General features: G+C 50.7%; 1 protein-coding gene across 3 annotated transcripts in view; it reads right to left on the bottom strand.

The window, feature by feature from the left end:
- Positions 1-25,204, bottom strand: part of DNAH9 (dynein axonemal heavy chain 9) — a 224,800-nt gene that overhangs the window by 195,100 nt on the left and 4,496 nt on the right. For all 3 annotated transcript variants that reach the window (XM_074607552.1, XM_074607550.1, XM_074607553.1), the window contains exons 3-17: positions 23,963-24,121; positions 23,068-23,198; positions 19,307-19,518; positions 18,877-19,110; positions 17,430-17,597; positions 15,114-15,230; positions 14,065-14,215; positions 12,927-13,041; positions 10,927-10,995; positions 9,594-9,720; positions 6,814-7,069; positions 5,318-5,559; positions 2,726-2,861; positions 1,449-1,645; positions 929-1,353 (exon numbers count right to left, since the gene is read on the bottom strand). In XM_074607552.1, the coding sequence (XP_074463653.1) occupies positions 929-1,353; positions 1,449-1,645; positions 2,726-2,861; positions 5,318-5,559; positions 6,814-7,069; positions 9,594-9,720; positions 10,927-10,995; positions 12,927-13,041; positions 14,065-14,215; positions 15,114-15,230; positions 17,430-17,597; positions 18,877-19,110; positions 19,307-19,518; positions 23,068-23,198; positions 23,963-24,121 (2,739 nt within the window). The remainder of the gene's footprint in view (positions 1-928; positions 1,354-1,448; positions 1,646-2,725; positions 2,862-5,317; positions 5,560-6,813; positions 7,070-9,593; positions 9,721-10,926; positions 10,996-12,926; positions 13,042-14,064; positions 14,216-15,113; positions 15,231-17,429; positions 17,598-18,876; positions 19,111-19,306; positions 19,519-23,067; positions 23,199-23,962; positions 24,122-25,204) is intronic.

Raw genomic sequence — 25,204 nt, 5'->3', positions numbered from 1 at the left:
GCCCACTTAAATTCTGTGGATGCTGCTAGGCCAAAAGGTATCCTAAAATACTTCACCTAATAAAGACTAACCTGCTGAGTCAGGGACTCTTAATAAGAATCCCTAAATGCCTGTTCTAAGCTACATAAAAACCTCTTTGCGCAGAAATTATCTAACAGAATTACGGTGCTGAAAAGAACACAAAAGATCATATCATCCGCCACATGCAGCAGCCTTCACTACTACGTATCTGTAAATACTTCTTTGCAAGGATCCAAGACCTATGACATCCTTCAGTTGCAGGTACTTAGATAAATCACCCGACGCATCATCCTGCACAGACCTGGTGACTGAGCAGCTATTCAGAGCAGGGAACACAGGTTAATTCAAAACTTACGTCCAAAACTCCTTCTTTTTCTAACCTTGAAACTCCCTCCCCACGACTGCTCGTGCCAGGCAACCTGAATTACCTTTTTTCTTTTTTCTTTTTTTTAAACGCAGAGTGCACTCGAAAGACCAATGCATTTAGAAAGAGAGCAAGTATCTCATGGCATTAATGCAGCTTTACTGATGGCTAATATCAAATTCAACAAAGTAAGCACAGAGCCTTCGCCGAGATTAGATCAGTTGGATCAGGATGAACAGACAAACAGACGGCCTATCTAACACCGCACAGCGGGTCCCCGGAGCGGCTCATGGGTTGTCAACGGTATCAAGTCCATATAACTGTTTCCACTTCACACACTCAGCCATACCAGTTCCCAGCAGGGACCAAGGGATGGAAGATACAGGGTCTGTGATGGGGTTGGCATGCAGCATGGGCCCCATTCTCTTGCTCCTGTATTTGCCCACGGGTTATCAGTGTGAAACGATAAAGCCCAGCCAAGACAAGAGAACCCCACTTTGGTTAGCACAGGTCCTGGGAAGAGGAGGCAGGAACAGCCTTTACCTGTGCGTGACGTGGTCCATGAGATGCTGCTTGAACACCAAGCTCCACCTTTTAATCACGTTCAGCAAGGACGCCTTGAAAGGCCGAGCATCGACTTTCATCCAGCTCTGGAAGATGCTGATGGGCTCAATGCGATTCACCTCCTCGTAGATCTTCTCATAGGAGTCGATCTGCTCTTTGAACTGCTGCAGCGTGGGAGGCGTCTCAGGGACCCCGTCCTCTGCATGGGCCTCAATTTCTGCAGCGGTGAGGATGTGCCCATAGAGGAGGAACTGGCGGCAGAACTCCTTTCTGTCGTCCCCATAGAGGTAGGAGTAGTGGTCGAAGGCACTGCGGTAATCACAGCAGGCCGTCATCACAGCCTGCACTCGTCCCATCAGGTCATGGCGCATGTCGGCCAGATCAGCCATGTCCTCCATGTCAGCCTAGGAGAGGAGAGGAGAGGAGAGCACAGTGATGCAGGAGCAGCGTGGTACCTCCTCACTGCCCCGCGGCATGAGGGAGCTCCACAGCCACCGACCTGGTAGTGGGGGAAGCCACTGTGCTCAGCCAGCCTGGGCACCAACGATGAGATCCGGTAGATGTCATTGAGAAGACTTTCCATCATGTCATAGAAGCCATCATTTGTGCCGGGGTCCAAGGAGGGACGAAATATTAAATCTGGGATCACCAAGTCCAGCTGCACCTCAAACAGCGGAGGGAGCCCTGCCGTGGGATCTGGTAGGGAGGAACAGAGATGCCAGGATCTTTTTCAAAGGGAGAAAAGTGATCTTGAGCCACCAACTTCCCACCACAAGATGCACACATGCCCCACAGTGACACCAGGCAGGTTTGATCACACACCCCCACTCGCTGGGTCCAGTGACATTGTGTCTGCACACAACACGGAGGAGATGCTGGCCAACTAGCTGATGTTCTGGTACCTGCAGGAGATACTGGAGAACAGATGAGACGCAAGTGATTTAAGAACCAGAAAAAATGCTGTGGAGGAAAGACTTAAAGAGACCAGGCTGTTTAGCTAATCAAAAGGGAGTCTGAGAGCTCAACAATTACAGTGCATAAGTACTTGCAGAGGAGAAAAACAACAGGAACCAAGAGGCTCTTTAATTTACTGGAGAAAGGCATGAAAAAAACCCAGCAACTGGAAACCAAAGCCAAATACAAATGTGAAATTATGTGCATGTTTTTAACAAGATGGTGACGAACTGGATGCAATTCTCCAACTCAGTGTGCCTCCACATCCAGGAGGGAAGTGCTCCTGGAGACGTGCTTTAGCTGGACACAAGCTGCTCTCAGCAGAGTGAGTGAACCCCCACAGTAGCCTTAGGCAGGAGGTCTGATTCAGTGACTCCTGAACTCATCTCCTCACTGGAGTAATGCTCAGGGACTGAGGTTTTTCTTTCACGCCTCTCATCAGCAGAATCGGCTCTCGAGACTCTCCGCAAACAAAGATTGTGTCACCTCGATGCCTTGTGCATGGGAGGGTGGGAGATGGCTGATGCCCAAGCACAGACTTGGGATGACGCCTCAATTGTGTCTGTCCATTAATCCCTGCAAACAGTGTACAACTGTCTCTATCCCCGCCCCGCGCAACGCTTTGCTCCAGTGAGTGGGGGATGGAGGCACCCGCCCTGTCTGGAGGCTCCCCCAGCACCTGCTGTAGGCCGTGCAAAGGGACAGCAGAAAGCCAGGAAGGAGAAAGCAACTCTTGGGCATGAGGGAGAGCACAAAACAGAAACCTCCCTTTGGTGAGACTGAAGCAGCCATCACAACCAGGGGAGAGGAACCGGCAGTCACCTGTGTTTTCCAGGAGGTACTTGAGCGAGCCCTCGATGGCAGTGAAGAATCCATCGAGGACTATCTCATCCACATAATCCACATACGCCTTCCAGACATCAGATGCTGGGTCTGCAAGTAAGAGGTTCTGGTTTTCCTGGAAGAAAAAGAAGACGCCTTCAAAAACAGCAGGGTTGAGTCTGTCCTACAAGAGAGCTGCCCACAGATAAGGACTGATGCCAGTGAGCATATGGGTACCAGCCTCGTGGAGGGGTGGGAAACCAGACAGACGGATGTTGCTGCTGGTGGCATGGCCACAATTTGCTCCTTCTGTCAAGGAGCTGCTTTGTCATCTGAAACAGCTCAAAATAATTGCAAGGTAAAAATGGAGTGCAGAAGAGGCTCAGCAGCTCTGCTAAGGGAGGACATGTTCTCCTCCCTCTTCTCCAAGGTCAGAGGGTTCCAGGCTGCTTTGCACACCCGGGGCAGGGAGCACTCAGGGGTCTCCAGGGCTCATCCCAGTGCACGAAGACCCAGCCCTGGTGGCCTGTATAATGTCACCTTGAGCGGATGGGACCTTCAAGGTGGACTTCTTACACCTCTGCCCTACAAATGGCCACCTCAAGACCAGAGAACTTTTAAATTCAATAGAGGGTTTTTAAATAAACCATGTGAAAACAAAGATTAGGATCTGAAGACAAAGGGTTAGCTAACAAGCTCCCTCCTCAACTTACTGCGTTCCCTTCCTCCAGGCAAGCTCCCAGCCAGGAAATCCGGAGTTTTCCGGGTCACAGCAGGGACCCATCCTTCCTGGGTTTCCTCTTTCCATCCCCACAAGGCCAGGCTCTGTACCCACTCCCTGCACCTCCCAGCAGCTTCCCAGGTTCTGCCGGGATCCTGTCCCCTGCCTTGCTATGCCTCTGAGGGCTCCTTCTGCTAAGCCTGCCAGTGGCTCTCAACACAGGCATGGTCTCAACAAAAAAGAAGGTCCAGCCTGCAGCAAGCACAAATCAACACCCAGCGCCTGCTGCTGGGGGGTTGTCACTGGCGGTGTTCCATGTATGGGGGCACAGGAGAGGGTGCCATTCCCAGTCCTGCCATGGGACACATGCCAGAGCGGCATTGCCATCTGGGCTTGAGCCAATCTCAAGCTGCTGCTCCCCAACGTGACACGTCAGAGCTGGGTGCTTCAACTCTCAACAGAGCAAGCCAGGGCTCTGGCCCCTTGCAGACTCACCCCGGACATGTTTTGCTGACACGAGAGAAAGGGGAACTTCATAAAGAACGAACTCTGTGGGAACATCCATCTGAAAGCACAAGCTTCTCTTCACCATTCTCTGTCCTTGTTTCTGATAATGTCCACTTGTTATTGGTGTTTCACTGAGCCTTTACTCCAGAGGCCTCAGGTTGGTGAAAGAAGGGCAATGAAAGCCAGCATCTCGCTGTCCTGCCTTTGCCTGTTGGTGCATGTACCCAGCCCTTGCTGTGCTGCTCTCAGCAGCCCCAAGACTCACCTGCCCTCAGGAAGACTTGAACAACCGAGGGAAGCCCAGCAGACCAGCTCTTGCTCCTCTGCTGCTGCTCCTCCAGGCTTGACCAGCACAGCAGGACAGAGGCATGGGGACACCCTATTTTGGGCCACGGTCTCTTTCCCTCCCCAGGACCTACGTTCTGCTCTGCAGTCCTGCCCCTGTGAGCAGCACTGGTGGTGCCATCACACCAGTGGTGCCAGCCCTCCTGCCACGACCACAGCCCCACACTCTCCTTGGCCAACCTAGGAAGCGCCATGGTCTTTTGGGTGGTAGCTGGAAGTGGCTGAGCCTGTTACAGCTGTGGCTGCAGAACAACGTGGGCACAGTAAAATCCGCACCACGGGTTCAGTGTAGAGAAGGGGGTTAGATGTCCAGGGCTGGCTGCAGACAGTAGGGTAAGGTGAGCAGCAAGAGCTCAGTGTCCAGAGTCCAAGACCAGACAGTGACCCTCAGGAGAGGGCTGGATCTAAAACCCATCTCCCTTCAGGCCAAGGTGCTGTCCCCGACGTGCCTAACACCTCGCTCCAGGCAGCTTTGGGCTGTCTCCTGGCCTGCAAAGACTCCCAGCTCTGGCAAAGCCGCTGGAAAGCACCAAGGTTTCAGACAGCAGCTTTTCTCCTGTTGCTCAGCCTCTCCCTGGACCGTCAGCATCACCTCCTGCTCCCACGGAGGGACAACAAGTCTGAAACAGAAAGGTCAGCCACAGCCAGATGCCTCTCTGTTTTCAGGTAAATATTTCGGAGGTTTTTTTTCTCTGAGCAGGATCCCAAAGTCTGATGCACGACTCCCCTCTAGTGGCTTCACAAGAGCCAGAACTGGGAGCCAGACTCCTTCACTGGGCTGCAGTGGCTCCTGTTCCTGCCCCGAACTGGGTGCCCAGCGGTGCCCAGCCAGCAGCCCGGCACCACACAGCCATGCCAGCGTGCTCATCAAAGCCATCATTAATTCACACTGGGTAAGATTTTCAAATGAATTAAGGGAGTTAATCTTAAGGTGAAACAGTTGTGGATATTTTCACCAGAGCGGAGACACACAGAGCCTGTGAAGAGCCAACAAACCCCTGGGGAAGGTCCCCCCTCACCTCCACCAGTGAATGGATCCTCTGCCCAGACTCTCTGATCAGGCTGTAACGCCTTTCCAGACGGTCCTGACAGTCCTCTAGGCTTAGCAGTGATTCCCTTTTACAATCCTTCCTCTCGAATATGGGCGGCACCCACGATCGCACGATGGTTTGGATCTCTTCAACATTATTTTTGGCTTTCTGTATCCTCCGCTCGAGGTCATGAACACCAGCCATCACCATGGAGATGTGATCCCAGACACCTGGTAAAAAATGAGACGATTGACTACTTGTTTTGAGAGCTGATGGGCCAAGGTCTTCTGCACCCTCCTTAAAACCAGGCTCTGACTTCTTCCCCGTGGTCTCATGTATTTCTCACCCACCATTAACGCAACAGACTTACCATCTCAACAAAGAGAGCCACTTCTAGCTCCCTCCTACCCCACCAGGTCCCAGTACAGAGAGCTACAGCCTCTGCTTTCTGCCAGGAGTACCACCACCGCAGGGAGGTCTGGCAGTTCCCTCTTCCCTCTACCCAGGTTTGATCTCCCACTGACTGCTACCGGAGAGAGCAGCATGGGGAGGAGGAGTACAACAGGCTGCGTGTCCCTGCCACCACCACTAGAGCAGGGACCCTACCCCTAACGCGGGCTGTGCCAGCCCCAGGCCCCAGCAAGGGCTGCATTTAGATTCAGGGAACGTAAGGTTCACCTGCAGCAAAATCCCTTCATCTTTACTGTGCAATGGAGAAAGAGTTTTTCAGCGCGAGGTGAGGACTTCCGCTTTGCATCTTCCCAAGGGAGGACACTTGTTCCTGTTCATACCACAAGCCTGATGACAGAAATATATATTCCACCTGTGAGCAGTTTGCTTTCACCAAGAGGAAAGAAACTGCCTTCCTCCTCTCCGCTTCGCAGTTAAAACTGATCAAGCAAGAATAGTGGCTGAATCATCCCAAAGTCACGGTGCACAAAGCCCACCGCTGGCTGCAGTACTTCATCCTTCTGCAAAAGATAACGAGGTGGCCCTGCTCTCACTGGGACAAGTCCATCCCAGTGCCAGATGGCTGGGCCGAGGGTTCCCACCCCCTGCACAAGTGGGTGAGAAAGGAGTGCCTCGGGGACACGGGCACACAGCGGGTCACTTGGGCTGGCACAGGGGGGTCAGCACAGTCAGCGAGCAGATGCTTCAACCCCAGCATTGCCAGCTCTTGCCAACCCAGATCTTGCCACCTCCTTGGCAGCACTGCTTACAGGGCAGTCCCTTCTCCCAAAAAGCCCAGTATGAACCTGGCGGGAGCAGGATCCTGTCCACAGCCCCAGCAGATCAAGGGAACGTGGAAAGGAGCAGGCAAGCTGGGGGCTGCCCTTCACCTCCCCAGAGCTGGCTCTGCCGGAGGGTCCCCTGCCCTGCTGGGAACTGCAGCTGGGAACCAGGTGACGGAGGTTGGGCACACGGGGGAATCTGATGAGACCCAAGTGCATGCGCTCTTTCCCCCTAACACAGAGCCAGCTCACCCTCCATCTTCCAGTTCAGTGTTTCCTCTGCCTCTTTCAGCTTCAAGTCAATATCCCACAGCTGCCCCCGTATTAGAGGGTATTCGACCTCCAGGACTGTCTTCAGGACCTTGTTGTATCTGTTCACCATCAGCTCCAAGTTGGCCACCATCTGCCGGTATGATTCCTTGGAGGAATAGATTTCTGCTGCCGTTGGCGGGATAGAGCCCATCTGGCTGCCAGAGAGGTAGCTCACCTCCCTCAGCACCGAAACCAGCTGGAGAAACAAAGCAGAGAGCTGAACATGGGACAATCCTCCCCATTTCTCTGGCCAACACTCTCCAATCAATTCTGAGCATCTTAGGGGTTTCCTGCTGTTTCATTCACAAAGCAGAACACTCCGAAAAGGGCCTGGACACCTCCTAGTCCATATCATCTGTCTCCCATTGATCTCTGCCTCTGGTTTTCTTCCCAACCAAAGACAGACAGCTCTGTTAACTACCCAGCCAGGAAACTCTATGCAGCTTCTAAAAGCCATGATGGTGTCCGGTCCTCTCAGCTATCCACATCAATGGAGTCTTTCAGCAATACTGTGCCCGCAAGCGGAGCTTAGCAGTTACCTAAGTGAAAGATAAAATGGCTCCCGTTCTGTTGGGTTGCTGAGCTGACTGGCATTAAAAAAAATTAAAGAAATAATAATAAAAAAATAATACCATGGCCCCAAACCCAGTGACTCAAATCCTCCTATGGCCACCTTCCACCAAAGACTTCTGCTGGAGACTTCTCCCAGCCCAACCAAGAGCACTCAGTGCCAGTGCACGTTTGAGTTGCGATGGGACTGGATTGAGGGGGATTATTAAATTATAAACCCAAGTACAAATAAGTCCTTGCAACAAAGGGAGCAGCGACGTCTTCCAGTGCGATATGCCACTTCTAAGACTAAAAATCGTCGCTCGGTTTAGTGGCTAGCGAGAGGTAAAATGCTCCTGGGACGGCAGGTGTTGAGGGGGTTACAGAAATTCGGTACGTTGTATGGGCAGTGGCAGGGTGAGGACCACTCCTGGCTGCGGCTGAGCTTGGGGGGCAGCTCCCTAAAAATCACCTTTCCCTTACCTTGACAGATTGTCATCCCTTCCTGTGACAACATGGGGAAGAAATCTCTCTCTGGTCCCTCTAGTCCCAGTTCCCTGCCCCTATTTTCGATAGGAAAACTGGAGAGCTGCAGGTATGAACAGAAGCAGGTGAAGCCACAAGGGCGGGGACTGCATGGCCAGGAGCCTTTGTCACTGCCCTGGGTGACAGGCAGGGGTTACCGAAACCCCTCCACCATTGCCTGACGTTAGCCAAAACCCTGTCCAGAGCCCTGGAAAGCTGGATGTTATCCAGCAGAACTGGCCAAGGCACCTGGAAAGCACACCCCCTCTGAAGGGACGGCAAAGGGGAGGAACACGCACTGCAAGTCAGGAAGATAACTCGTAACACACTCAGAGAATTACAATACTAAAGTGACAATGAACACGATGACAAGAAGAGGAAAGAAGGAAGGGCTGAAGGGTGCAGAGGGCACTCTGGAAAGGTGGATGAAGAAGGATGGGGTGGGAGGAAAGGGAAAACCAGGGGACTGAGGGAGCAAGAAGGCAAGTGAGAGAGAACCAAGCTCCCCTCCCTTCTTTGCACTGGAACATCTGGGACATCCCCACCATGGGGTCAAGGGTGTCTTCCCCTCTTTCCCTGTCCTCCATGGAAGGTGAGCTCTGGAAGACTGTTCCATGCTGACGGGTTGCAAACAGATTGTTCCTCTAGGCCAAATGATGAGCTCCTGTGATTCTGGAGGGTGTGAAGAGGCTGCTAAAGCAGGCACCTGAGGACATCGGGCAGTCCTCAGAATGGAAAGCTGAGAAGAGCAGCACAGAAGCACTCAAAGTCTGGAGCTGAGAAGAGGCATGGTCAGCACACAACAGGCTCCAAACACTGTCACCAGGGTGAAGGGTGGAGAACATCCCTCCCCACATTAGCAAGGGAGCTTCCAAGGAGATGGACAAATCCTTTGACTGAGGGCTAAGCTTGGATGAGCTCTAAAACCTAAACTCTTTCCTTTAACAGCAGCATGCCAAGGGAACAGGGGAAGGTTTTGACGCCAACCTTTCCCAGGCCCCCGAGATTCAGCGCCTCCCCAGCAAATGGCGTTTTTACAGTTGACAGACCCTGACTCCCACCAGGCCCCAGAAGCTTTCGATCCATCTGGGCATGCTGCTGGCTTGGACCCCTGCTTCTGTTTTGGGCAAGGCGGACAGTCAGTCCTCCCTGTGCTGGAGACAGGCTTTAGGGGAGCTCTAGGGGACAGAGAAAAGATCTTAAATCTATCGCAAGCCTCATGCACCACAATAAAGGAAATCCAACAGCCACGATATTGGGGTAACAAAACAAACCATTCCTGGGTTTTTTGTAGCCTTTCAGGAAAGTCAGGTTTCAGATACACATAACAAACACATCTCTGTAGATGATGCCCCAACACTCCCCACACCAGTATCAAATCTGGTCTGGAGACAGCAACACCAGTTAAACATCTGGCTATTTGAGGACTTTCTGCAACTGGCTTTAACTAGAACGTGCTCTGCTTAAACTGTAATCCTGATATTTTACCAGGAGATAGAGCCCACAAAGAGGATGGTAAATTGATGTTACGGACATCAGCAGAACAGATCTAGTACCAATCCCACCAGACCTCCCGTGCACAGTGGGACACAGCCTGGAGACATGCCCGCAGGCAGGCAGGAAAGCTAACTGGCAGCGTTTTTTACCTGGGGATCAAAATTGACCATGATCAGTTTGGTTTCTGGATCTCGCCGGATGAGCGGTTGAGTGAGGTTGTACTGCGATTTTTCAGAGACTGTCTGGGACCAGTCTACATAGAGCTTTTCCTCATACCTGCCAGAAAAACAGAAACATCTACCACGAAGCTACCAAGCCAGCAGACCAAGGCATGAAAGCCAAGTCCACTTCTGAGGACTGAAGAACATGAAGGAATATTAAAAACCCATCCACATCATATCCATAAACAACGTGGCTTCAAAGACAAACACCCAAAAACCAGTGACAGCATCACGTCAGGAGGGCAAAGATCTCTCTCAAGTACCATTTTTAGCAGAGGATTCAGGTTTGGAGACACCCTTGCAAGAGCATTTAGCCTAAAGTAACAGATAACCAGCTACTGGACATTTCCAAAAGTGTCTAAGCAGGACGGGTGCCTAAACCCAGACAAATGCCAGGGTGGATGTAGTTGCCCTCACTTCTCTCAGAGTCACTGCAGAGAGACCGTCAGCCTCAGGGAAATTCAGCTCTTTGAGAGCTCGGTGCCACCACTGGGGATGGAAACACAGGGGGCTGAACAGGGGTCCTGCTACCCCGCGTGGCACGGACAGTCCCAACCACCCACGCAACAAAGTCCCTTCTGAATCATGTTGTCACCTTTGGGAAATGTCGCCCAGAAAACACCATCCCTGTTGAAGTCACCCGGGATCCTCTGTTGGTCTGGTCCCTTCCGAAAGGCTGTACCATAATTATTCAGAGACCAGGGCTCCCTCCAACTGCCCTGCAGCACCCAGCAGCTCAATATCTCAGCTCTCTTCGTTGCTGATGGAGAGCAGGCCCTGCAGAGACATCTCCTTCCTGGGGAGGTGGCTCTTCTCAAGGGGAAGCCCAGAATGAACAGTTCAGATTTAACATCAAATGGTAAGAAATTAAGTAAAGGGCAGTGAATCCTGCTCCGAGTTGTGGAATATGCACATTACAGCCACTGTAAATACACCCTGCGAATGGGCGTGAGTGGACTGAGACTTGTAGTCAGCCCAGGTTTTCCACCACAGCAGCTTCTGCACCCAGCAGAAGCTTGTTTCAACATTTCGGCTAGGCTGCACGGCTCCCATTCGTCCCACGCAAACTTCCCATTTCAAGACATCAGAGAAAGGCCGTGGTGTATAGCAACTGGATTCCTCCTCCTCCCTCATCAGAAAATTCAGAGGGAATTAGAAAGGGGCATTGGCAGGCCCTGGGCTGGCAAATGTGCTGGAAGGTGGCTTAGAGGAGGAGAACGGTTTTTCATACAGCTACAGCCTTGCCTGAGCCACCACTTACCTGTTGAGCAACTGGATCATTTCTTCATACTTCTGTATCACCCTTCTTCCTTCAGGAGAGTCCAGGCAGCTGGTAACACAACAGACAAGCTCAGCGTTACATTTTGCTCTGGGAGGCTGTAGCCTGTGTTTACTCCTCCCCAAGATCACCCACCAGTTTGCAGGCGGCCAATAACTGACCGGGGACCTTGGATTTCATCCCCGCCACGTCACCAAAAATCATTTCACCGCACAAAGGCTACCCAAGACCCAGGGCGCTCTTTCCCAGGTGTCTGCATGGCAACCTGCGATATGGGAACCACGTGCTGGAGGAATTTTCTCGCTCCGTATCTGCACGGAGCACAGCAACCTCTGCTTACCAGCCAGCACCTCCTAAGGTCAAGGAGGCTCAGGAGGAAGCAGCACGTGGCTCCTGCTTGATGCAGCTCCTTGCCGTGCCAAATTTGTGCCCCTCAAACCATAGGGGTTAGGGAAGAGCAAAGGCATTTCTTTACCGAGGGGGTGGTCAAACCCTGGAAGAGGCTTCCAGAGAAGCGGCCGATGCCCCAAGTCTATCAGCGTTTAAGACGTGTGTAGACAATGCCCTTAATAAGATGATTTAACTTTTGGTCAGCCCTGAAGTGGCCAGGCAGTTGGACTAGATGATCGTTGTAGGTCTCTTACAACTGAAATATTCTATTCTAGTCTACTCTACTCTCCAAGCTTTCCTGAAAATGGTTGCTGATTTTGGAGGACATTTTGACAAAATCTGAATTAACTTAAACAAAATCTAGCAAGGGAAGCACCTGAGCAGTCAGCACTGGGCAACTGCTGATCAAACCCTATAGAAGTAAAGAAACCCCCAAGCAAATCACAGCAAAACCATCTTCGTTTTTCCTTTTTAATCCTTTTCCCTTTCAAGTTGCACGTAGGGAACAGCATCCTGTCACCCCTGCTGCAGGGCATGTTACTAACTGTTCTAAACAGAGGAAAGAAAATCAATGCAAAATGCAGATCTGGGTCCTTCTTCATGGTTTACAAAATTGGCCATTCAGATTCCAACCAGACGTGGTAACCCGGGCTCTGTGCTGGGAGCGGTCCAAGAGCCTGTTTCATTGCGCTGATGTCTTTATTGCTGCAGAAAAACTGTGCACTTAAAGACAGTTACTTGATGGCAGTACAGCGCAAGAGAAGGCTACAAGCACTGCACAGCGATGGAGATGGCTTATTTTGGTCAAGCACATCAAAAAAGTGGATCCATTTACTCAGAATCCCGTCCAGCACAAGCAAAGCTATTCCTGCGAGACACAAGGTGCGGTCCCTGGAGCACCTTCAGTTGTCCAAAGTCCAGCACTGCTTTGCTCACAGGGCTCTTAAACGCTGCCTTATACGGTGCCATGAGATGTGGCCGTTGCAAGCGTGGGGTCACGTTTCTCCAAGACCACCCACAATAACAAGTATTCGGGCAATAGGTATTCCAGCACCAGCTTCTTCCCTTGATCTTGGGAGACTATTCCTTTGTTTAACGCTGAGCAAGTTGTCTTCTGCCAGTGCCCAGCCAAGTCCTCATCAGTTCAGCTCCATCAATTCATCTTAGATGAGTTCAGTCCAGCACCTTTCTGCCGTTCACAGCTGGGATGATGCCAGAACAGCTGGGATGATGCTGAGGGCTGGACTGCTCCCAGGGAGGTCCTGGAGCACAGGCTGAGTGGGATCACAGTGGGAAAAGTTTCGATACCTCTTTCAATTGCATCCTAGGGCTATGTCTGAAAGCTGAATAGCCCACGTACTATCCCGCTGTGCCTCTTAACCACCTCAAAACAAATCCAACTAATGAGTTTCTTAAAAAAAATGATCGCAGGGAAGCTGAAAAGCACTGGTGCAATCACTTCACGCCTCTTTGACTCAGGATTATTTCAGCTATAACCATGGGATAACGTTCAACACAGAAAGAAAATCAGATTGATTAGAGAAAAGATATCAAGATGGTCATAAAGCAACTTAGCTGGAACAGACACTCACAGATGTGGGATGTTCCTGAAGTGACCAAATGGCACCTGGATTCGTGCTCGCAGCTCTCGAGCCCAGCCCAGCGCTCCAGCTACTGGTGGCATGTTCTTGTGCACAGGGGGGGATCCTGCGAAGGGCACATTGAAACAGCATTTGACTGAACACTGCACTTGTAACCCCAAAGGTACACCAAAAGCAACTCAACTGCTCTGATTTCTCAGTTTCCTTCCTTCAATCCAAGCATCTGCTACGCTGACGTAGGTCTGTGACCAGGACGTGTCTCCCAGTGACTCTGGACCTTGAACAAGGACTGAGATCAAAGGAGAAGCCCAGCATGTGCTAGAACCAGAGCTGCCACAGAGGCATCCTTTGCCTGGGATGCACTCCCGGCTCCCCACAAACACTGAAGTAGGGATTTCTGACCAGGAGCTAGTTCTGACCATCTTGTCTTAACACCCACAGAACACCACCCCTCAAATTCACAGCAAGTGATGAACTTGCTCTCCATGAATCTCTCCATTCCCTTTGATAACCCGCACTGGTTCCAGCAGCGCTGCCTCTTCTGGAGTTGCCTGGCTCCAGTACAGTCTTTCTGAGGCAAGTAAATGGGTTATTGTTCAAAAAGGCACACTCTAATCCTCATAATCTGATAGGGGCCTGCCCGTTCCCTCCTGTGCCGATGTTCACGGGAAATAAAAAAACTGGAAAAGGCTTATTAACTCTTGGTTACTAAGTCCCACTCGTATATTTTGCCTTTAATGCATTAAAAGGGAAACGCAATAAATTCATATCGGGGAGCACATGAGCGGGTTTGCAAGTCCCATGGGCTGCTTGAGGCAGCACCCAAGTGTGGAGAGAAACCCCCTGTCACAGCCTTGCGGGGGAAAAGGCTCAGCATGTCTCTTTATTCCCAGTCACATACCACATATACATATTTTTAAAAGGCTATTTTCTCCCCAACAGATTATTTGCTTAAATACCAACAGAGCTTTCCCAGGCACTTCTGTTTCCACTAGGAGCTACAGCGGCCGAAAACGTTTGCAATTCGGGAAGTTTTGGTTTCCCTAGAAGAAGCAAATTATTTTCCCCCAAAAATTAATCTAAATCCAATTTCCTGTAAAATGAGTTTTATTCAGCACGTGCCACTCACCGAGCTCCCGCTCTGCCTGGATGTGCCTGGAGTAGATCAGCCGAGCGTGGTCCAAGGCACTGTTGAACATTCTGATGAGGACAGGGTATTTGTCGGCAGCGTCTGCAGCGATTAATGGTCGCTCCAAAAGGCTCCCGAACATGTCCAGCAACTGCGGAGGCGAAAAAGGAGGGAAAGAAAGGGGAAAAAATTCACAACCCCGACTCCTGCAGAGAGACCCACTGGGATTTTCCTTAAGAGCCCAGATGTCTTCACCGATGGGCACGTTGGAATAAGGGAATTTTTCTTCTTTACCCTGCTCTTCCACATAGTCCCTCCCCTCATTACAGAGATGCTCAGACTTTCTCTGTGGTTGAACCATATTCCAACTGTCATTCTTCCAATGCTTCAAAATTTGCTATTTTCTCAAAAACCTTAGAAATATAAATACTATCACTTTCTACAGTCTTTCCTACAAACACTTACATTGAAATTTTTCAGAAAATACCATTTCCTTTTTCTGAAAGATGGATTAGTTGGTAAATAAAACAGCTTTGCTTCCTTCAGTTTCCAAAACTGAAATACATCCATGTATTAACAATATTAACAAATTGATATTAACAATAATCGCCTCGTTTTTAGCAGGGTTTTCATGAAGAAATCCTAGAAAAACCAAAATTTGCTCCAACTCCCAGAGACAAGTGAAACTCCTGGCATCCAAAAGCCTGATTTGAATAATTTCTTTGATTACTCTTTCTAAAATGGAACCAATGCCTATTCTGTTTGTGTCTTAATGGGAAGAGCGGCAATTTTCCCAGAGCTTTCAGCAAACACCCTGCTGCCAGCTCCACGGCTTGACAGTTTGCGAGGGACCCACACGCCAGAGCATCACTAACCAAGAGCAGCCCAAAAGCCACGAGTCTCAGTGTCCCGCCTCCGTTCCCATGGGCAAACACCGATGTGCCTGTACCGACGTGACCGCCTGGGCTCCTCCGGGTGATTCTCACCGAGGCAAACCGTAGGTGCCCTGATTTCCCTTCTACAAAAGAGAAGGGATGTGACAGACAAACCTTGAAGGCGTGCTCCAAGTCCGAGGCATCACTGAAAGCCTGGATGAAAACAGTGCCCAGCCGACGGTCAATGTCTTCTACTTTCTGGTGGAAATCAAAGGCGTCTTGCTCAAACTCCTACAGAAGGCAAAAGAGCGAGTCGTGAGGCTGCAAGATGGCACTGGGAAGGTACCTCAACCTCGTGATCCAGAGATCTCTCCTCTTGTTATTCACCATGAAGTGAGCCACTCCTCTGGCCAACCTTCAGCCACTGCAGCATGGCAAAGCCCCACAGAGCCTGAGGACACTTCTATACTGTCCCACAGCCAAGATCATGGCCCTCCAGGAGGGATCCTTTGGCCCCGAGGGCTTTCCACAGTAAAACAAGCACAAATTTCAGCCTAGATGAAGATGGACTGTTTCCACACCCTCTCCACCCCAACTCGGCCTGAGGACTACACCATTGTTCCGAAAACCCACAGATGGACCTGCTGAGTTCCAAATCCAACCTACTGTCAAGCCAAAACAGGCCTGTGGTTTTGATTGTGAGTTTGCTGTAAGTGGGCAACAATAAAGGCAGCTCCAAAATACTGGCACAGGCTGCCCAGAGGTTGTGGAGTCTCCACCCTTTGGACATATTCAACCTTGGAGATATTTAACCTGACTGATCACAGCCTAGGTGATCTCCAGAGGTCCTTTCCAACCTCAACAGTTTTGTCTAATTTCCGTCATCTTCTGGCACTCCTTTTTTTTGCTCCAATTGTAATAAATCCTTTGAAGTTCAAGCATAAAATCTAGGTTTGTTTTCCTACAGGTAAGAGAGCCCAAATCAAAGACTGAACTTGACAAACTGGGGGCCTTCAGTGCTTCTGTCCTACCTTGGACAAAGCCACTAAAAATTAGGCCATGTTTCTCTTTTCTGAAAGGACAGAGCATAAGGCAACAGCTTTTGCTATTATCACTGCTGAGCTCCAGCAGGACCAGATGCCACGTTTTAGCTAAAAACAAGAGGCTCTAGAAAGTCACAGAGGGCACAAAACTCAAGCACCAAAGAACGAGCGTGACTCAGAGTCACACAAAAGGCCACGGGGTCACTGAAACTAAGCCAGCTCCTGCAGAGCCACCGTCACCGCTCTTTCTGTGCCCTCCCTCCTGAAGGAGGGAACAAGCACATGGAACAAGCAGCTTTCCAGCAAGATCCTCCCAGGCAGCACCGGGGACATGCCACTCACTGCAGAGATGTTCCAGGAACTACAGGAAGCAAAGCACAAGCTGCCTACCGCCACAGGTCCCAAGATCAGACAGGTCCCAAGACCAGAAGGAAGGGCACAGAAGCCCCGTCTCCCACCACCAGTCCATCCACCCTCCACCCCAGCACAGCCCTTTCAATAGGGAGCAAGGCAGGAGCCTGCTGGAGGGAGGGCTTTGCCCCAGGATTACCTTCCACTTGGGTGTCTGCCATGAACCGCTGTTCCACGAGCGGTGTGAGACAGGAGCTCCTCACCACGGAGTCTCTCCGTGGCCACTCCGGTTTCAGCGCTCCCTCACTAGATCGCGGACAGGCCTAACTATGTCCTGCTAACTAGATGCAGCAAACTGACCCCAAGGCAAATGGGACAAGCAGCAGATGAAATCAAAGATCTTGAGATCAGACACAACCATCAGAAATGCCATTCTCACCCTTCCTTCATAGCCCACCCAGGCTATGCTGCTCGGTGTCAAAGCCAAGAGCGGGAGTTTCTGAATAGACCATAAGGAGGACCATGACACCTTTGCTTTGCCCTGCTTGTATGACGCTTACTGGTGTGAGCATCTGGGATCCAGACGGCCATTGAGCCATGACCCAAAGGGCTGGGAATACTCCTTTAATTAAAGCACTGCTGATAATAAAATACAGCATCCTTGAATTCTGAGAGCAACACACGTCACGTGTGCAACTAGACAAGAGCAAACACATCCCCGGAGGTTACCTGAGCTGGCCCTCATCAGGCAAGCTAGGTACCAAGAGCAGGAAAGCAAAGAGACGTGGATGTTGGTACAGCTCGTACACCCCAGCAAGCACTGTGTACAGAGGAAGTTTGTGTAAAAGGCATGGAAATTCAGATTTTCCAGCTGCACCGCTCTAAGGGCCTGAACTAGCAAGACGTGCAAGAACTCCCAAATCTCTGCAGGAAAGGCCAGCAGGTCCCTGTTCCTTACAGTGACAGATCAGAAGGAGGAAGGAGCTGGGAAGAAGTCGGCAGGACTGCACACGAGCCAGGGCTCCATCACAGAGGAAACTGCTGGTTTGGAAACACGCACATGCTGCTGGCGTTTCCACAAGCTGGTTCCACTTACCATGTTGGTCAGGTCAAGACAGTCATAGGTTCGCTCTGCAAACACCTTGTACGCCTCCTGGAATTCCTCATACATGTCCAGCACCTGCTGACCCAGGGCCTTCCCTTTAATCCCACTGAACTCAATCTTTTCCAGCTTCATCAGGTCCAAGGCTGTCGTCAGGAGATCCTTCAAAGTCAATGGAGGCACACGCAGGTTAAGATGTTGACAAAAGAAAATGACAACAGTTGTCACAACAAGGAGCTGTGCTTCTTGCCGTGACAGAGGACCTCAAGCACACCGCTGGTGCTCACAAATGGGAAGCGGGGAGCCAGATCCTGCCTGCCATGGGCATCAATGGCTGCTTATAACACTTATAAGTGCTTGTAAGTGGGACCTGCTGCTGCCACTGGAAATACTATGCCAACTGTCAAACTGCTTTTAAGGGTATTTAGAGGACAGACCCAAAGCAACATACGAGACCCTGATATGGTTACCCACCATAGCTAAGAATCGCAGTTAATTAAAGAATGCATAAAAATATACAGTGTGTTTAAACTGGTAAAACCTTCTGCCCCACTGCAGAGAACAAGAGGAGGAGTAAAACAACCCAGACCTTCCTTTGGATAGGCAAACATCGGCAGCGTGTACACCGCATGTCCGACCCTACACGCTGGGAACGTGGCAACAATAAACAAAGAGATTCACTTCGGAAGTGTGTGGATAGTAGATGAACGTGTGCCGTTCGCTGCCTGAGAAAGAACAGGTACACACAGCGCCTGTGGAACAGGTTTCCACAGTGGCTGTCAGCCTGTGGTCTCTGGGCTCTCCGTGGAATAATGTCCCCTCCAGCTTGAGGAGCCCTCGGCCATGCTGGCCTGAGGGATGACACCAGATGTCCCTGCCTCAGGTGACCACCTCACAGTGACAAGCCTCGGCAAACACGGACACCCCTGAGCCACAGCACCCCAGCTGCACAGACCATTAGGATGTGAAGGGATGACCTGATGAGGAACGTGTCCCCGCTCCTCCCCAGGCCCACGTGGCACAGCCAAGTGGTGCCCAGCCTCAAGGGAAGCATGTAGCCCCTCCAAGTCAGGCAGGACCCAGCTTGAGGGTGTCTCTGATGGCAACAGGAGTAGTATGAGATTCCATTGCTTTACTTACAGCCATGGAAATCACAGCCCCCAGTAATCCCCATTCTCTTGCCCCAGCAGGGCTCTGGGGAGCAAAAGACACACCTACAACCTGACCAGAAGGACACAACTGCGTAGCTTATACATACACTGTGCAGGACACCGTCAAACAAGGTCCTAGTCTTGCTGTAACGGGAGACCTAACAGCAAAGAGAGAGGCCCCATTCCCTGGCATCAGGTGAAGCTACAGGAAGGGAAGATGCCAGCAAGTGAGTTCATGGCTACAGAGCTCTCCTGAACATTTGCGATGTTTTTCAAGACCAGAGGCTCACCTCCACCATCTCCAGTCTCTTCAGGAAGCTGTCCAGTCTCACAAACACCATTGTGGCGTGGAAGCCCCACTCCCTCACTTCTTGGCCTGGTTCATAATACGTGTGCAGTTTTTCCCTTCTCTCTTCAAATGCCTCTTTGAACGCATTCAGGATGCCAAGCACCAGTTGCACCTTGCCCAGGCTCTCTTCCATCTCCCCTTTCAGAAGGTCTTCTGGAGACAGGTACACCAGGGCCTAGAAGAGAAAAAAAATCACACCTGAGAGATCACTTCTGCCATCACAGAAAATGGTGACTTCTTGCACTGAACATGTTTGAACCTACCTCTCAAGTTAAGAATCGCTTTGCCAGGGAAGGATAGGGGAAAGGAGGCCAGAGGAGACTTTCATTAAAAAACTTCCTTTGGCAAATGTAGGCATCACGGCCACCCACCTGCTGAATGAGAAGGTTGCAGATTTCCTGGAGCAGCACTACTATCCGCACAGGCACGTTGTAGTGCTTGGAGGTGACCCAGATCAAACACACCACGTGGAGCAGAGGGGCCAGGAAAGGCTTCACCTCGCTGAACTCGACCCTCTCTATGTCCTCCAAGTGACGCTTGAGGGGTGTCAGGTGCAGGTGAATGTCCTGAGCTTCGGTCAAAGCTGTGTTGAGAGATGGGAGAAGAGGTAAGACCCACCAAGCTTTGGTGCACTGGGTGATGAGCTGGATGCTGGCCTCACCTTGCCAGATGGAAACGTGCCTGGGAAAACACAGTCCTGACAAGCACAAAGCTCACTCACCTGCGTGCTGAAGATTGCTCACCCTTGAACATTACTTACCTACGGCAGTAACGAGAGCTGAAAGTAAACCGATGCAATGGCAAGGGACACGGTGCTGGGACAGGGCTTTGGGCAGAGGCTGAGTTGACAATTGCCAAACGAGCTGCGGGGATCATGCCCGGCAGCACCGAAAATACAGTGCTGCCATCGCTATAAGCAGGCTACAGGCCTGGCTATAGAGTGTGGCAGGCGATGGAGCATCGCGGGGCTTTGCCTGAGCTCATTTAACTCAGGTTTGGCTATAGCAGCCCCTTGCCCAGTGGGCAGGTGACTATGGTCCACTTGTCCTGGCCATAACAGCAAAGTAATGAATGTCTGACCAGGTGAAAACTTTAGCTTAGCTTTGTACAGCTGTGTGGTTTTATGCTGAAAAATTATCCCAGAGCGCAAGCGTTAACAAAACCAGGTGATCGTTGTGCAACTAAACCTGCGGACCAACGAGAACAGAAGTGATGGAAGTGCTTGAATGCACGTAAAAGTAACCCCCAAAACCCAAGACCAAAGAAGAAGAAACCCCTGTTGCGTGAAAGGGGCAAAGCGGTTTTGGCAGAAGATAAACCCCCTTGCGTTCTAACACTCCTCACCGAGGCGGGAGGCCAGGTGAGGCTCGGTTTCAATTCTGAGCGATGCCCAATCCAGCACTATCAGTCCAATCGCCTTTAATATGTATTAAACTATTACGATTTGGATACACTAATAGTGGGCTGCACCTTCAGTCTAGTCGTGCTCCTGAACTAGCACGGCCTCTCTCGAGTCTTTGGTCGCGTTCAGCGAGAAACCGAAACGACTAGCTACTTAAACAGTGCAGTTTATTTAAACAACAGATATACAGGTTCTTAGGATTGCTGGTTATAAATACACTGTCTGCAAAGCACGTACAAATGAAAGTATACACAACGTGCGACAAAGTTATAAACGATACAGCCTGGCTATAAATGTAGGAAAGACATTCTCTGGAGAGATTTCTAAGTTTCCCAAGAAGGCACTCGGTATAATCTAAGTCTTACATGGGGGGGGAAGAAAGGCTCAGCCTGTCGACTGATCCCGGAAATCAGTGATGGAATCCTTCGCGAGGGTGTCTTCCCTGGGTATCCCCCCTCCCTCGGGCTATTTTTATACTATTTGTTATCTTCAAGGTGGAGTTTGAGTGACTTTAGTCATACATACTTTTATTATGCTTGGTGTAAAATTCTCTCGCTTCACAATTAAAGGTATAGTTTACAAGAAATTCAGGGCGCAGACTCAAGAAGGAGTGGTCGCACCTTGGAGGTGGGCAGGCTTTGGGATGAAGGTGTGTTTTGGTATTATAATGACATTGTAAGAAGCAAAGTTCGCACGAAGGACAGCATTTCATCAAAATCTGACAAAATGTTGTCTGCGAGTATCGAGCGGGCAGCTAATTGGCAGCTTATCTGTTTCATGGTATCATCCCATTCCCGTATCCGCTATACATCATAAGGTAAAGCCGCGGAACAATTGCATCCCGCCCCGTACCTCATGTAGCTTCACAAGCACCCTTATCAGGGAACCACAGGTGTTGTGTTCTTCATGCCAGCTGCGGCTGTTTTCTACCTCAGAAGCCTCTTGATTTTATACTTTTCCTTCATGTGTGAACAATGCGGTACTTTTGTATTTTTAGCCAATTTAGTAATTATCCCACAACCCCCACTATCAACATCACCCTCCCAGCAAAGACGACACGCAACAGCCACAGCAGCACGTCGGCAGGGAGGGCACAACACCAGGGAAAGGGGCAGAGACTTAAAAGCAGGTGCATACAACCCTGCACTGTGTTGTAATGGAAATTAACAATTGTAGTCCAAATTATCCAATTAGGGTTAGTATTGCTGTAATTGGATTAAAATCAAATATTTCTTGCGTTTTGATTAGACTCTTAAAGCATTAATTCGCCTGACAATGAACTCTTGGCTCCTTATATAAGGGGTGTTTCTCTAGCCCGTATCAATTGCACAGTGTGACACAGATCCTTAACAGATGAAATGCTTCCTCACGAAGGACAGCGCTATCTGTCAGCGTGGACATAGCTAAGCAAAGCCTGAATGGCTTTGTCTTGCCAGAGAGCAGCTGGGTTGAAGATGGACACGGAGGGTTGGTCACAGGGGACGGAGCAGCAGGACTATACTGTTTTTCACTACAGAGGGGAATTTACAGTGTTTCCTTTGGCTGGACCGAACTCCCCTCAGCAAAGTTCACCAGAAAAGATGATGATGCTTGATTCAAAAGTGCCACATTTTTTAAGGTGGATTTTTGCTTCACCTACAGGCAGAAAATAATCCTTCCTCATTATTCTTCTTAAGAATGAAAAAAAAAAATTTCTTTAATTCCTTAAAGTGGGAAATGCAATATCGGCATTTTTTTGCTCAAAGCTCTCTTGCCTTACTGCATTGTGCCAGACTGGCAAAATTAGGGAGAGGAGAAGGCGGATCTGCTGGCGCACGACACCACCTGCAGGTCACCCACCCTGCCGGCTGTCAGCCTGAGGTCTCCAGCCACAGCCACCTGACCAGGAGAGCACGGAGAGCGTTGGTACGCACGGGGACATTCAGACCTGCTCTCTGCAGGTCAGGAGGGCTGGCCAGACCTTGTCACCCTGGGAGGACGTTACTGGACGAGGACAGATGTGAGACAGGAGGCCGTGCTCCTGTGCTCACGCCCCCACTGCAGCCCCTCCACAGGTAACAGAGGTCCCCAGCGACTGCTGCGACACAGGGTGCACAGCTCCGCCTCTGCCCAGCTCTGCCAGGATTTGTGCACAACTGCAGGAACCCTGCTTTCCTCTCGTGTGACACAGGTGACAATACCTGCCTGCTTTCATCAGAGGCCTTGAAATCCTCATGCTCAAAGGTCTCCATCCTAAAGTGCAACCTGCTGTTCCTTCAGCAAGGAGGTTCAGCTTGCATGGCCAAGGCCTGAGAAATAGCAGTCTAACAAAGTAGTTTCAGCTAGCTGCAAGATCTGTCCCATTATCCCGAACCCCCATTCCTGCAGACTGATACCAGAGGAGCTGGTGAAACTTGGGGTGAGTCCTGCTGGATTAATGTGAATGGCTTTATTACAGCGGAGTGAATTCCCACATCCACTCATCCTGACCTGCAGGAAGGATCCGGCTCAACAGACCAGTGAGCAAACTTGTCCCAGCCTGGAAACAAAAGCATCACATCAAGCACAAGCAGCCCAGTTTCACTCCATGAACCAGAGAGACGGCCAGAAACAAGGCTGCAGTATTCATGGTCACAGCAAACTCCAAATGACCAGTGCCATTACAGCCACATTGGGCTTGAAACCAGCAACACCAGGCTATGAGCAAAGGCCAGAAGTCAGCACTATGGTGAAGTTGCCCCAGCATCTCACCTGCCTCAACATCCAGGAGCATAGTTTTGAAGGCTGGGACGTAGCTGCTCTCGACTCTCTCCAGCACCTCCATCATGTTCCTGACCTTCCTTGTTCTCAGCTGACTGTAAATGCATTCCAGGTCATCACACCTACAGCAACCAAGACACGTTACAAGCCCATGTTGGGGCAGCATCAGCTGTCCCCCCACACCATCCACTTCCCCTGGGCCTGATTCAGGATTCCCTCCAGCTACACACGGACTGAATCCCAACAGCGAAAGGAAACAGGAGGCATGGACAAATCCTACAGGACAGATAGTCGGTGCTAAGGTTCAGCATGACAGCAGCTCTATTACTGGCAGGACACTGCTGAAAGAAGCCATCAGGTGTTTCTGCAGGCATTAGCGACAGCTCTCCAGCAGGCAGGGCTTTGCCCTGAGTCAGCCCGAACCAACGCGGCACAAAGGTTTTCAAAGGGCAGGATGAAATTCCACTCCCTGGCTCTTGAGCATCTAAACCCCCTCTGGCATTGACAGATGAACAGCAGCCGGCTGAGGCGCACCGTTTCCAGAAGGCCCTAGAGAAGGTGTCCATCAGCTCTTACTGCTGTAGCTGGTTCCTAGTGAACAGTGACAGAAAGAACATTTCCAAAAAATTTCCTTGAGGTGTGTGGCCCCTGTGCTGGGGCTAAGTTAAAACACAGCCAGCTGCCCAGTGACATCCCAGACACTTTGCAGATCATGATTATTTCACGTGTGGGAGCAATTTTCCTTAGCTCAAGTCTTTGCATGAACCCGAGGCAGCCTGCTCTTCTCAACTCACAGAAGTAGCAGCTCTGTCTGTCACCAGCACCCTCCCTCCACCCCAAACCAGCACCAGTGACCACCATGCCCTGGCCAGGCTGCCCAGGGTACCTGTTCTTCCAGAACTCCAGTTCCACCCTCGGGTTAGGGTTGCTGCCCTGCAGGAGAGGCTCTGAAGACTCTTTCTTCAGCGCTCCCTGGATCTGGTAGCTCCAGTCTATGATGGCCGACTCAGTGGCGTGTACAAGGGATTTATCTATCAGCTGCAGGCTGCAGAAAACAGACCACACAGTTAACTTTGCTTTCCACTTGTTGATGTGCATCGCTCGGTTGGATCTACTTCAAATGACCCTGTGGGCAGCTGGATTTTACAGATTACAGAGTAGCTTCACGTTTCAAAACCACAAAACAATCAAAACCCGTAATATTTTGCCATTGTTTAAACCCATGGCAATGGTTTTAAACTACAGCAGGGCAGGTTTAGGTCAGACATTAGGAAGAAATTCTTTATACTGGGGGTGGTGAGACACTGGCCCAGGTTGCCCAGAGAGGTGGGGGAGGCCCCATCCCTGGAGACATTCAAGGCCAGGCTGGATGAGGCTCTGAGCAACCTGATCTAGTTGAAGATGTCCCTGCTGACTGCAGGGGGTTGGACTAGATGGCCTTGAGAGGTCCCTTCCAACCCAACACATTCTATGATTCTGGGAAAATGGATGAAGCTCTGCAGGAGTGTAGGCAACAACACATTGTTCATAAAACGAATGATGGAAATGAAGAGCCAGTTGGCACCTCTCTGCACAGCCAGTCACTGTCACATCAGATCCACTAGGGTTCAGGGTCTGGCCTGGAGAGCCATATCTCCACCAAGATTATCTCTCCCCGTGCTGTTCTCCCTGAACCTATTCTATCTCCCCACAGTCATTAACTCACTTAATTCAGAGAGAAGCGATGCAAAGTAGTGGTGGACAGGTCACTCCACTGCCTTGGAAGCAGTAACTTCTCACACAATTCCACCTGCACTGTGTCCTCTCTGAGCAGTGATGAATCCCACTGCGCTCCCTAACACATCTCCTGAGGTCTCAAAGGTGCAAGCATGCAGACGTGATGATGTGCAAACCCATCTGTCTCTACGGACAGTTATTTTGGACTGGGCCAGGCTCACAGCACTATGACAGTCAAACTCCTTCCACCCCTAGCCTCTGGCACCTTCTTGGGAGGACCAGGGTGGAAGTTCCCCCCAACTGCAATGGGAGCACCCTGCCAGACGTATTGGCTAGGAAAGGATGGTGATTCCTCAGCTGCTGGAGCACTTGCAGGATAAAGACTGGCTGCACATGGGGCTCAGCCTCCCCT

This window comes from Larus michahellis, chromosome 14, assembly GCF_964199755.1.
Source record: "Larus michahellis chromosome 14, bLarMic1.1, whole genome shotgun sequence".
NCBI lineage: Eukaryota > Metazoa > Chordata > Aves > Charadriiformes > Laridae > Larus > Larus michahellis.
The sequence above is the reverse complement of the archived record's forward strand: the minus strand, read 5'-3'. Positions and strand labels throughout refer to the sequence as shown.